The 13844-nt window shown below is 47.9% G+C and overlaps 3 protein-coding genes across 4 annotated transcripts; 1 reads left to right on the top strand and 2 right to left on the bottom strand.

Annotated features, from left to right (window-relative positions):
* The first annotated feature begins 6730 nt into the window (after window positions 1-6730).
* Window positions 6731-7591, top strand: LOC127763117 (uncharacterized). Its single transcript, XM_052287734.1, has one exon. It carries the CDS (start codon window positions 6848-6850, stop codon window positions 7262-7264), a length of 417 nt encoding a protein of 138 aa, XP_052143694.1. The 5' UTR covers window positions 6731-6847; the 3' UTR covers window positions 7265-7591.
* Window positions 7592-10082: 2491 nt separating this feature from the next.
* Window positions 10083-11085, bottom strand: LOC127763116 (17.8 kDa heat shock protein). The gene has a single exon (XM_052287733.1). The coding sequence runs from the start codon at window positions 11012-11014 to the stop codon at window positions 10520-10522; it is 495 nt and encodes a 164-aa protein (XP_052143693.1). The 5' UTR covers window positions 11015-11085; the 3' UTR covers window positions 10083-10519.
* Window positions 11086-11333: 248 nt separating this feature from the next.
* LOC127763115 (uncharacterized protein At1g26090, chloroplastic) lies at window positions 11334-13792 on the bottom strand. 2 transcript variants are annotated; one of them, XR_008015677.1, is made up of 8 exons: window positions 13512-13792; window positions 13077-13220; window positions 12889-12963; window positions 12623-12810; window positions 12371-12536; window positions 11878-12279; window positions 11574-11767; window positions 11334-11475 (listed from the first exon to the last, which is right to left on the bottom strand). XR_008015677.1 is itself a non-coding variant. In XM_052287731.1 (7 exons), the coding sequence occupies exons 1-7, from the start codon at window positions 13692-13694 to the stop codon at window positions 11636-11638; spliced, it is 1290 nt and encodes a 429-aa protein (XP_052143691.1). In that variant the 5' UTR covers window positions 13695-13792; the 3' UTR covers window positions 11335-11635. The 2 variants fall into 2 exon arrangements, 1 of the variants encoding a protein (XP_052143691.1); XM_052287731.1 differs by having other exon boundaries at window positions 11335-11767.
* Between the last annotated feature and the right edge of the window lie 52 nt (window positions 13793-13844).

The following is a 13844-nucleotide window of genomic DNA, read 5'->3' as shown; positions in this document are numbered from 1 at the left end:
TAGATCAAATGCACAGGGCGGCTACTGCTGAGTCTATGACCAAACAAATTTTGGCGATCTCGTCATCCTCAACCTTATTGCTCTCACATCATGCTGAATCTGGTTGGCTAGTTGCACTAAACCTCACCGAAGAAACCATGGCAGGGACTCATGATACCTTGTTCGAACAAGAAGCACGATTTCGCACTGGTTTTCACGTCCTGTTGCATGGGCATGGGTAATGATGAGTTGGCTCTATTGTGGGAGGAAAAGGCTGGATGTACGACGTTGAGATCCATTCCTTACCACTGACCATCCACGATCGTATTCCCACACACACCCAATGCCGTAGGATGGTGGCTCAAGCGATACAAGGTAACAGATGGATTAGAGACATCTGTGATGCCCTCGGTGTGCAAGCGATCTTGGAATACTTGTAGCATTGGTTGTGGATCAGGTCATTCGGTAGCCTCTCTGCCAGCTAGACTCCTTCGTCTGGAAATGGGAGAGTTCATGTCTCTACTCCTTGTGATCGGCTTACCAAGGCCTTTTTCTAGGGTGTGTCCTTCCTCCTTATCGATTTGGAGAACCCCTCGCACCCCCACATTGTCGCTACTTCCTATGGTTGGTGGCACTATGACGCTGCTAGATGGTTGACCGGCTAAGCAACATTGGGCTACCACACTCGGATCATGGCATTCTCTATGATCAACATGAGGAGACTATCTACCACATCCTAGATGTCTCTCTGGAATCCTAAAAACTTTTGTGTACAGTCCTTGGTGCAATTCGACAGTGTTATTGTATGTCAATCAACGGGCACTCCTTCCACCTCCGGCTTTGCAATAGCCAGAGAAAGATCCTAAAAGGACAGAGGAGAGATTTTGACACGGTCGTTACACTCGGAGCTTGAATGATATGGAATGAGCACAACAATCACGTGTTCAATCAGATGGAGTGGAGCTAGCCCAAGGTGGCAAAGGCAATGGCGGAGGAGGCAGCGCTGTGGCGGCTGTGGCTAGGACGGCCTCAGCTCAGCATATATAGTGCCAGAGTTTAGGCCGCCTATTTTCAGTCACAGGAATAGACCAACTGTGCTGTTTCTTTTTTCTCCCCCTTTTCTTCTTCATGTTCTTCCTTCTGGTTTTGTTTTTGTACGGTTCGTTTTGTATCAACTTTACTTTTCTTAATACAATGATGCATAAGACTCTTGTTTATTTCTGGAAAAAAATTCAATATTCTTATGATCAAACTGCTTAAAGAAATGTAGATTATATGACCATAGCTCGCTCTATTCCTTTACATGGCAACCGAACGGCCAGTAAGCATCCCTGTCAAGGGGACAGGGCCATCCTCTCTTAGCTTATTAATCCTCTAATAAAGAAAGAACTGGGTCAAAATTAAAGGAAAAAAATACTCCCATACAAGGTTGCACTTGCACCAAAATTCGTTCGCTACTTGCACGCACAGATGACTTGCACTGATAACGACAACATACTGGAATTGCTCAACTGCAGCTAGCGAAAGACTAAATCAAATTTAGTCTGAGAAAGTATACACCAAAGTCTCTGAGTGCACGCTCATTTGATTCCTCTCGAACAATCAATCGATATGCTTGCTTAGAAGATTCGTCTGTCTTTCAGAGTTTCAGTGAATTGAACAACCTCTTTTTCAAATATATGTTCATGTACGACGGCCGGTACGACACCTATTAAATTTGGCCCATCATACGCTTGATCATATACCAGAGCAGAGAAGAAGTACTCACACCTTAATTCTGAAAACAGTGTTGCTAAATAAGTCCTGGATGCTGATTGATCACCCTACCTATCCCTAATTCGTTAATGCAAGATGGTTACGTTCTGTACCAAGGCGAACACCAGTACCCCACTCAGCTCAGGGTTAACCAATTTCTGGTTGCTACGTGCAAGAGCAAACTACCCAAAGAGAACAACTGAAACATTGAATGGAAGTACACAACTAGAGATTCTAAGAATAATACTGTGATCGATCGTTGTCTTGTGCCTATCAAAACTTCGAAAGTGTCTCTGCACTTTCTGAACATTCCCACATCATCAGCAACTGCAACTTGCGAGCACATTCCCTCCCAGTCTGCAACCACTACTGCTCGAAGTGTCCACGCAATTACAGATCAGAAGATATGATCCATGCACAAACCGATGAGCATGGAGTGAGTGAGCGAAGCGAGGAGATCTTTTCACCCTCGTGCTTCCTTTCCCAGAGGGTGCAACTGTGCAAGTGCGAGAATGCAGACAAGAAGAGAGACGCCACGCCGCGGTTGCAAGTGGTGGCGCCGGCGAAAGCAAATTGATTGAGGGACACGGTGCTGTCAATCTGTAGATCACTCAACTCACCACTTACCCAAGGCAAAAGTGTTCGTAGGAATCGTACTGGGGTATGAGAATGTGATGAGGTAAGAGCAGAGCACGTCAATAATGGCCACTAGCTAGTAGTAGTGGCCGCTCTATGTCCTGCCTGTCGCTGCATCCACTGATCCACATGTTCAGTCACTTGTGCGTGCATATCAGCCGATCCGAGGGCCGCGAGACGTGTGGGACGTATGTAAAATGTGGCAGCTGATTGTTGTGGATTCAACTTATATTTGCGCCTGTAATTAAAAACGATGCCAATTATTGCCCCATCGGTTACCCTAAAAAAACTAAAACTAAAGTCAAAATTTAAATTTTGAATTGATTTTAAGATATGTTCAACTTAGTTTGTTTTTAATATTAGCTTTTAAGTTGTTAAAAACACATATATAAAAATTTTCGAAAATCATTTTTCTGATGGCTAATAAGTTGTTATGGCTTATAAAATGGCTCTATAATAGGAAATCGGTTTTTTTAATTGCTAATAAGTTGTTATGGCTTATAATAAACTTATGGGTAACGGATGAGGCTCTATAATAGGATAGTTCAGGTATAATCCCAGCTTCATGCGATACATCCCCAAAGATTAGTTACTTAGCCAAATAAAACTTGACTGAAAAGAATTCCGGTAGCTTAGCCCCCGCGTCGCCCACGCGCGGGTGACACGGGGGAAAACCTAGAGCCGCCGCCGCCACTTTCTCCCCCTCTCCCTCCCCTCGCCGCTGCCGGAGCCCGCCGCCGGATAACCGAGCGGCCAGCCGGGATGGCGGCGGCGAGGCCAAACCTCGACGGTGCCCCGTCTCGACGCATCACAGGCGGGCCAGCGCGCGGTGCGGAGGCGTCACAGATATGGCATGGAGGCGGCGAATCTGGCGCCGCCGCGGCCGGATCCGGCCTCCCCGCGGGTGGATCCGGCGCCTCCACGCCGGAGCTGGCTGGAGCAAGCCGCTCTTGGGCGGCAACGACAGGAGGTGGAGGCAGCGGCGTCTGGCGGTGGCTGGCGGTTGGCAGCAACTAGTGGAGGAGGCCGGCGTGCGCGACGACGGGAGGTGGAGGCAGCGGCTGGCGGCAGCCGGTGAGAGGCCGGCGTGCGTGGAGACGCGACCGACGGCGGTGGAGGACGCGGTGGCGGTCAGCAGCGTAGGCCGCGGTGGCGGAGGTAGCGGAGGACGTGGTGGCGGCCGGAGGCGGAGGCCACGGTGGCGGAGGCAGCGGAGGACGCGGTGGCGGCCGGAGGCGGAGGTCGCGGTGGCGGAGGCAGCGCAGGCCGGCGCGAGAAGGCCGCAGTGGAGGCCGCAACAGAGGCTGGCACGCGCGTGAGGCTCGGCCGAGGAAGGCGTGCGGCCGGCCTGGAGTGGCAGCGGCGTGCGGCTGCATTTCCGGTGTCGGTGCAGGCCCAGATGGTGCAAAGGGAACTGGCGGCGGTGGGTCGTCTTCCTCGTTGCCGATCGGCACCCTCACCCTTTCTAGAGCTCCTCCCCCTCTTTGCGAGGAGTTTTTAGGCTGGATTGAGGCGGCCGCTTGTCAGCGGGAAAGCTCAGGCTGCCGAAGCAATGCCACCTAGTCCCGGTTCTCCTTCGGCCAGATCTGGCGAGGAGGCCGGCGGGTGGTGGAACGGAGGGGTCCTGGACCAGCTCTCAGGGTTGGTGGTTCGAGGAAGTCGGCCGACGGCGGGGCGTCGGTGCGGGGTGGTGGCAGTCTTGTCATTGGCAGGACTGAAAGCTGACCGACGGAGGGGCGCCGGTCGGGTGTGGTGGAAGCCATGTGCCGCCGATGTTTAGATGGTGGATTCGGATTGGGCGACGGACCACGGCGGTAGGGATCCCGAGCGAAAGCTTAGCCCAAGTCTTTGAGCCAACAATGACTACGTCTTCGGGCGTGGTAACCCTCCTGGGGGCATTGTTGAGGTATCCCTCCTCCCTCGGCAAGGAGCTCTGGGCAAAAACCTAGTCCAGTTCTTTGGACGGATGACGACGGCGTCTTCAGCATCGCGACCTTCGTGAGGGCGTCGTTTTTGAGTCTTCGTATCGTGGTGGTGTTGTTGGCCAGGTGGCGGTTGGTCTCGCATAGCGATGGCCGGTTCGGTGCTTGGCTTCCCTCTCTATAGTGTGTGTTTGGGTGGTTGGCACTTGGTTCGAGGCGTGTGCTCTGGTGCACATCCTTCCTCGACAGTCAGCTGTCGATGTAAAACTTTTCTTGTAATATTTTCTTCCTATCTTAATTACATTGAATGACCTCCTTCTATTATTCCGGCAAAAAAAAACATCCCCAAAGATTTTTATTTATCTTCAAATGACCATGGAGCAGTGGAAGGGAAACTTTTGCCACGACCCGAATTCTGAACGCGATAAGCTTGCTAGCTAGCGTTAGTGGGCTAGATCAACCCTCCACCACGGAAACGCCAACATGTGCTGACCATGTTGGCCAACTTTACCGGCCGGGGCTTCGAAATGGACAGCAAACGACGAGCATTTTCTCGTGCGCCCCCGCCCCCGCGGCCCGCCGCGATGTGGCGCACTCGCACGACGCATGCAGCTAGCGGCGTGCATCGCAATTCGCAACGCCACTGGATGATCTCTCGATCGATCGCGCTTTTCCGGCCGCCCCAACCACGCGCATCCAACACCCGTACGTCGCACACAGTCGCAGCAGCAGCAGCGGCGGCTACTAGCTCGGATGGTCGAATACTCGTCGTACGACGGCCAGTGCACAGGCGCACTCGGGGAGCTAATCGATCTGACGTTGTTGGTAGGTAGGAGTAGATCTGTCGATCAACATGAGGGAGGATTATCGGTGCACGTACAACTGTCTGGATTAGCTTATGCACGAATCATGATGAGCGTGTCATGATTGATTCTTTCAATTCTGTTTAGCCGATATGATTATGCTTGTAGATGTAGCAGCAGGTGTGTGCACACTGATTTATTTTTAATTTCGCTCCAATTGACTGGTAGCACTTGTTGTTTATTGAGCATTTGATCGAGCCGATGATTTCGATCAACTTGACCGAACTCCTTCACTTCGGTCAGAGTTGTATATATAACTAGATGGGTACCCCGCGCGTTCTTGCGGGAGAATTATGTGATAATATATTATATATGAGTTCTAAAATTTTCTTTCTTACCTACTATACTATTTTTATGTGCATGTTTATATATTTTTGTAACTTCATCAATTATGCAAAGGTTATAAATGATTAGGTTGTATGGTGTGCCTTTAGGAGGAAGATGTGTAATTTACACTCCTGCTAAATCATCCAAAGACTAAAAACAATTGAGGTGATGTGAAGAGATACATTATACACCCTTGATGAATCATCCAAAGGCTAAAAACAATTAAAGTGATGTGGCTTCATGAGAGAAGAGAGAATTATCATTAACTATATTTAGTGGGGATAAATTTTATAGATATATAGGATTACTCCTCCGTCTCAAAAAAAAACTCAACTTCTAGATTTTAAATTTTATCTCACAAAAAACTAACTTATACCATCCAATCTACCCTCAGCATGTAAAACGAGAAACTTTATCCCTTCAATAGCTTTTACCTACCTATCACTCTTACTACCTTTTTCAATGATTAATAGCATTTTGGTTATTCTCATGCTTCACTATTTTTATCTTGGATGTTAGGAATGAGTTTTTTTGGACGGAGGGAATACTCGATTATGGATTTTAATTATGAACAGGCAAAGTGGGATTATGGATACACTTGTTCGTAATCATGTACTAGTACCAAATACTGACACATTACCTTCTTCCCAAGTGTATGCTCTCTATAGGTCTATATAGTACCACGATGATATTTGGAAGATTCTGATTAGCCATCTCCTTTAATACCCCTTCATTCTCTGCACTTTTGCAGTACAGAGCCAAGCCAACACAACCCCTAGCAGGCTACCATGGATCCTTAATTATCTCTCTTAATCCCCAACCGTCTCCAAGCTCAAATCTCAATCAACAAGGTTACGCGCGGCTTAGGTTTTAATTTAATTCAACTGCCACCAACACGCACCAGTCAAAACGGCCAAATTTGACATGTAAATTCATCAGCCACAAGCACACAATTGCACAAATCCATCATTTTCACTTCATTAAATAAGCTCGCAAGTACGTGTAGTTCAGGGACACAAGGTTACTCACCACCTAGGTATGGCCACAGCCATCCATTAGCGAATAAAAAGATTAAATTAATCCAATCGAGCTAGCTAAGCAGGTCATCTAACCGCATCAGTCAAGCATGAACAGGGTGATTAAGTGATGATTATTATTAATTAATTACACCGTCCCAACCGGCTTTGTTTGACTTGTCCGACCAGCTCGCCAGCTACAAATACCCGCGGGAATGGCGAGCTAGCGCAGAAGGAGACGCAGAAGCGCGCGAGAGAAGAGAAGAGAAGCTAAGCTAGCCATCAAGGTCTCGAAGAGGAAGCAAGAGCGCGAGGAGGAGAGGAGGAGGAGGCGGCGGCGGCGGCGGCGATGGGGATGAGCATCGCGCAGGCGGTGGCGGCGCTGATGGGGACGTGCGCGAGGCGGCTGTCGCGGGCGGCGCGGCGGCTGCACCTGCGGCCGCGGGAGGGGATCGCGGCGTCGTTCTCGTCGCGCGCCATCGTGCCGTTCCTTGGCGGCGGAGGCGGCGGGAAGAAGGCTATCTCGTCGTCGAGGAGGAGGAGGAAGGCCGGGGCGGAGCTGAGCTTCCGCGCGGAGGACGGGGTGTGGAGGAAGGAGATACTGATGGGGGAGCGGTGCCAGCCGCTGGACTTCTCCGGCGTGATCTACTACGACGCCGAGGGGCGGCGCCTGGAGCAGCCGCCGCCGCCGCGCTCGCCGCTGCGCAGCCCGCTGCCGTCGTCCATCAAGCTCGCGGCCAACGCCGGCAGCGGCGGCGGCTACTAGCCGGAGATCGACACGTACACCCGCTCTCTCGCAGGCTTGCAGCAAATCTCTGAACTTTTGGAGCCAAAGCTTAGCCAGCCGCCTTCCTCTGCTTTCCTGCGACATAGTAATAGGTCTCTGCTTCTGATGATCTGTTCTTCTTCTTTTTTTTTTTTACTTCCTTTGGTGTGCGTAGTGATTAGTGATCACTGATCAGTATCAGTACCATGTAAAAGAGTTTATGGAAGCTTAGCTTGATGCTCTTCAGAAGTTGGCACCTCTTTTTACGGTCATCACTCTGATTCTCTGAATATCTTTGATCATCTAGTAGTTGTTCATTAGCATTTACTATCCGGCTACCTTTTCATGTCTTTGTTTTTGTCGTATTTTTTGCACCTTGTTTCTTAGGTAGTACTACTACTCTTAGCAAATTAAGAAATTGAAGTTAGTAAACGAATTTTCAGAGAACTTATCCAGGGTTGGCAAGGACATGATGGCTGAAATGGATCAGTGTTTGGTGGTTGGTGCATGCAGTGGTTTGTCTCGTGCTAGTATGTAGAACAGTAGAAGGTTGTATCTAGCAAGATGGACTAGATTATTTTCTTTATAGACTATCAACTACCAATACCATTGTTCCATCCTTGTTCGTTGTTTGTTTGCGAGATCATGGTCAACCCATGTCGGATGTAGTCCTCTACATTAGCATGCGTATCACTTTATCAAGTTTGTCCACCATATCATTTTTCTTGGTAACGTGGCGCAGAACTTCGGTTCTGCACACAAATCAGAGGACAACCTGACTTGAATAAGTTTACTGTCAATTTTCATCTTGTACCATTATTGAGATCCCAGTTGCTGCGCAGTTGTGCACTGATCATTGAACAGAGGGGGCAGCTCAAGTCCCATCGCTTTTCCTACAAAATATAGGAGGGATTGACTTAAACGGAAAGAATTGGTTGACAGAACAATTCGGGTGGAACTACTCATTATGCGTTTCCAAATGTTTGTTATGATCCAACGAGCAAAGCGAACTCTCCAACATCCTAGACCCACAATTAATTTTCCCCAGCATGCTCAATTATAATTAATTTTACAGCACTCTGAAAAAAGCTTATGCCTTTTTTCCCTCTAATATAATCGGCAATCCTCTTGCCGTTCTCGTTTTTTTTTTTTAAAAAAAAAGCTTATGCCTTCCCACCTCTAAGCTCTATACAACATAACGGAAGAGGATCCTCTTGACTTACTTCTCTCTAACTTTGAGTCACTGACATATGAGCCTACTATATAGAGGGCCACATATCAATGACACAAGTTAGAGAGAAGTAAGTTAGAGGATCTTAATCCCAACATAACTCGGAAAATTATGCAGCGGAAACAGCCTATCCTCTCTTACTATAAAGTCCACTAAATCCTAAAGCTTAACATGCAAAGATGCCACATCATCATCCATTAACAATTATTATATTTAAACATCATGCAAGCATATTATATTATTTATAATTTATTAAATTTTATAGCTTTTCAAATGCAAGCTTGTTAAATCATCATCTCACATAATTCGCATAATATTTCAATGTCTCTTGATCATTTTTATAATATCTTATATACTTATATAGTTCATCCTAACTCCTAATTTAGTTAAAATGTGCTCTCTCTCTCTCTCATTAAATCATATCACATTAATTGTTTTGTCCTTAGATGATTTATCTATAGTCCAAATTATCTCCCTCCTTTTCTTCTCTTATTAGGTCATATCACCTCAATTGTTTTTAGCCCTTAGATGATTAATCTATGATCCAAACTATCTCCCTCATTTTCTTCTCTCGTAAAGCCACATCAACTTAGGGTCTGTTCAGCTGCAGCAGCACTATAGCATGTAGGAACAGTGAAGCAAGCACAGAAAAAAGCAGCGGCCGGCCACGACTGGCTACAGGCAGCTGTTGTACCTGCAAGCCAAACATGCCCTTACTTTTCATTTGAATCATCATTCTACATACTATTTGAATTTGAATTATCATAAACCACATCAATTTACGTAAGTTTATAGTATCTAGCTATCTTACAGATTATTTTTACTCAGTGTTATCATACTAAACTCCCGCATCAACACACATGGTCCACCTATTCTAATGAAAACTTAAAAATTATCGTAGAATATGAAAATAGATGTAAGGCATTATGAGTAAAAGTTTTATTCCCGATAAAACTTTTGCTCTTAAACAAATCTCAAATGTTAATTTTTATATTATATGGTAGTTTTCAGATTTACATTAAATATTTTTCTACTCGCATAGGAGGCTACAGTGCTACACAAGATTTTTTTCTTTTTACGTCTTGCAAGGTTGGAGTAGTAGTTTACCGCTCTTCTAGTATTTTCCTAGCGAAAATGGCCAAATACCTGAACCTGATAATGCCACGAAAATGGTCCACGAGGAACAGATGAAATGGCTTGCCTAGTTGCCTGCCTGCTAGGTCAGTACCAGCGAACAGTGGTTATGCGGCGACTTTATGCGGCCGGATAGCGTTGCGAGGAGCAAATAATTCCCCCGGAAAACGACGGCGCCACCACCCACCCCGGCCAACGCCGCCGTGAGGAGGGATCGCGCATCGCGTCGCGCGGCAACCGTCCCGTCTCGCTCTCGCGCGCCCGTACGACAACGCGATGCCCAGATTTATGCCTCTGCTGTTAGCTGGGGCTCGTCATGCGCATGGCCGGGAAAAAAGGACAGCTACCATCGACGAACCACGTTAATTGAATGAGCCGCTACCTAACTAACATTTCACGCACAAAATCATCTCGTTAACAAGAAAAATCTGGAATAATTAATCAGGTTGTCAGAGGAGGCAGTAGGGGATACTAGTCACTGTCACAAGTCGGCAAGTCGCAAACCAAACCATATGCGCTGAGTTCACTGCCACAAGCACACAGAAATGCAGAGATCGCCATTTTCACCTAGGCTGTGTCTACTTCACGCTGAAGTTTAAAAAATTAATTGAAATTGAAACAAGGTGATTGAAAAGTTATGTGTGTATGATAGGTTTGATGCGATGGAAAGTTAGAAGTTTAGAAAAAAACTTTGGAAGTAAACAGGGCCCAATTTATATTTTGTACAAGTGCACTCATGCGCCATGATGGCACGGCAATTCCAATGGCGAAAGGACAAGATTTTTGACGGGTAGGCTTGACATGTACTACTACAGGCTCGTGTCGTGCGGGTGACTCAACGCGACGCGACGCGGGCACACGAGCCGGCGCGCGCCGCGGCCTCGGCGGTGTCACGGCCAGAAGCGGCAGCACACTGGCTTGTCGTCGCCGGCCGCCTTGCCGTTGCCGGCGTGCCGCTTCTTGCCCTTCCGCTTCGGCACGGTCACCGTGAGCACCCCGTCCGCCATCCGCGCGCTCGCCTCGTCCGCCGCCGCGTCCTCCGGCAGCCGGAACTGCGTCACGGCCGCGCGCCGCCTCCCCGCCGCCCTCTCCCTGCAATGCCACCTCACGCCGTCGTTTTCCTCCTCCTCCTCGCCGCTGGCCTTCCCCGCCTTGGCTGCGTTATTGGCGTCCTCGTGTTCGCCGCCGGCGCGGACGCGGAGGATGTGGCCGTCCACCACCTCGACGGCGACCTGGTCCTTGGCCAGCCCGGGGAGGTCCATCTCGAACACGTGCGCCACCGGCGTCTCCCTCCAGTCCATCGGCGGCCGGGCTTCACCGGCGACGACGCCGCCGGCGCCGGGGAAGAACCTGTCGAGCAGCATCCGCGAGAGCACCAAAGACATTGTTGATGTTCTCCTTCTAAGCTTCTTCGCGTGAATCTTGCGAGTTCACTCCGACTTGGCATGCACGAGTGTTCGTCAACATTTTTATAGATGCGAGCACGGTGGCGCGCGAGAATGATCGAGAACGCGTGTACGGACATTTCCTTTGCGGTTTTTCTCCCCGTCTGGTTGCATCCGGATGCGGGAAGTGTTTGCAGACTCGCAGGGAGGAGCGCGCGAACACGCGATTTTTCTGGTAGTTTCTCGCGTTTTCTTCAGCGTGTTCTTCGCAGGGGAAGAAAACGGGTTAGGGGAACACAGCGATGCAGAGGGATCAATAGATCCGTGTTATCGACGGCTCAGATGATTCCACGCAGGCATGCAGACGGCAACTCTGTAGGCATGGAACTGAAGGAATTTGTGCTAATTGGGAGATTTGACAGATTATTGGTGCTGATTTATTCCGTTTTCTGTAAATGACACTGCAAAAATCTTGCTCTTTTTACACATTTTGCAACAAAGAAATAACGAATATTGCCATACGATCAGACCCAGTACGTCTAAATAAGACTTAACTTACCGATTTATTGTAACAGTTTGGGTCTCTTCTGACAGATTTTACACAACTGCTGGTCCGCACTGCTACCGGATGGTAACAATGAGGTTCCTGTCGACGAACTTGGCGCCACCAACTTTGCCCTGCATCGCCGGCGGCAGCTTTACGACGCGCCTCTGGTCGCCGGCTTCTATCAGTAGTTCTGATCCACCTCTATACTGCATTTTTCAGACAAAACAACAGATTGTCGAAAACAGCCAATAGAGATGAGTAGTACTGAGATGATGTGCTCCTTTGAATCAAGAAAGAGTACTGGTAACTGCCTTACTTGATATAGTTTGATTTCAGACTTATCAAAGCCCGGCATGAAAAGGGTCACCGATTTCTGAACAGAATCAAAACTAACTGAAGGGTATACTTTGTTGCTTGTATTCCTCAGTAAATCTTTTGCATTTTGGCTCAAAGAATTCAGCACTCTGCTCCAGTCTGCTGAAGAATCAGTTGGCAGAAATGGCAGAAACGAGAAAGTCATCGGCAAAAACTTCTCTGCAACTCCTTGGTGAATTTCGAAACGCTGTTCAGTATAACCAAATGCTCCACATATATTTCCACCAGCTTGAGTTGTACATCCCCAGTATCGCAATGCAGAAGATACAGAGATTGATCTTCTAGGGTCCATGATGAGGAAGCATGCAAATTTTGAGGGATCGGCAAACCAAACCGATATTCTCTAAAAGAAAAAAAAAAGCAGATTTCAGCTAACTAGTTGAACACATATCTACTAGGTTGCTGCACAAAAGAACTAAATCGGGAAAATTAACCTGAATAAGTTGTTCAATATCATTCCATAACTCTGAACTCAGTCTTCCTTCACTAGTTTTACCATTTGGCCTTGCAGAATCGTATATTAGTCTCATCGCGGAAGGAGAAGCCAGTCTTCCTATGTCAGTCTTTTCTGCTAGATCCTTCACATACCTCAAGTAAGACCTGTCTTTTGTGTAGCACCAGCATTAAGTTTAGAGACTATCTCCTGTGGGAAGCTAAGGTGAAGTTGGAGCAAGGAAAACCTATACCTTGCTCTCTCAGTAGCACCAATTAGCCGTAGAATTTCCTCTGTATTGTTGCAATCATACACTACCACATCAAATTCCTCTTGTGAACTATTCCTTTGAGTTGAAAAGAAGTTAAGCAGCTTCTGAAGAGCTAACACTGAACAGACCGAGTCCATTCCGGGTAAGACTCCAAGCTCCTCCCCTACAACCTATCCCATGAAAAATCATCAATCCAAATGACTGCTTTATCCTCATGTCCCATAATACAGCAAAGTTAAATTGCCTACCGCCTCAAGGACTCCTTGAGTAAGATTGATCTGCGAGTCCACTTTCTTTAGCCGGTCAAGGGGTTCAAGCAGCATCTACAATGTAACCATACAACATTCTTCAGCATCATGAATCGGAATATCATTCCAGTTTATGATATAACTATAGCTAAAACATAGAGGATATCACTTTCAAGATAGTAGTTTACTTTACTAGTCTCCAGCTTCATGGTGGAAAGATTGGCAGCGCACTCGGTCAGCGAGTTACCGATCTTACAACCCATCAATTGCTCTGTGGTGGGATCTTGGGACTGTATGACCAAGCATGTCTTCAAGCCTTCACTTGCATAATACTAAAACGTGGAAAAGAACAAGTTAAAGGCAATTCTTTCATGAACCAACTAACCAGGAATTGATACAACCATCAGAACATATTCAGTATTTCGGCAATATGAACTCGCCATTTAATTTTACCTAATGTCATGCTACATTGTACTCGGTTCAATTCATGGAGCATCCCGGCTAATGATCGATAAATGATACTACAATAAATCTAAGTAATGTACAGCGAGCTCACACCAAACTAGTACAATTTTCCATCAAGATAACGACGAACGCAATCGATGGAGAGAGAAAGTTTTCACCTGAGCGGCGACGGCGGCCGCGGTGGTCTTCCCGGAGCCGCCCTTCCCGAGGAAAGTCACCAGCTTGGGAGGAGCACCGGCACCGGCGGAGCAGGCGATGACCAGACGCCGCCGGCCGCGGCCTCCCCGGCGGGGAGCGGCGAGGATTTGGCTCGCCGCCGAGGCGAGCAAGGAGGGAGCCATCCACACTCTCTCAGTGGCTTTCCTCGCGATCCGATTGGGATTCCGGGGTCTCCGGCCGCGCGTGTGGGCGAGCCCCCTCGGCCTCCCGCTGCTTCAGCCGTTTATAAAGAAAAGAAAGTTTCTTTTCTTTGGGATAGGGCAAAAACCCCA

Source organism: Oryza glaberrima, chromosome 2, assembly GCF_000147395.1.
Source record: "Oryza glaberrima chromosome 2, OglaRS2, whole genome shotgun sequence".
Taxonomy (NCBI): domain Eukaryota; kingdom Viridiplantae; phylum Streptophyta; class Magnoliopsida; order Poales; family Poaceae; genus Oryza; species Oryza glaberrima.
The sequence above is the reverse complement of the archived record's forward strand: the minus strand, read 5'-3'. Positions and strand labels throughout refer to the sequence as shown.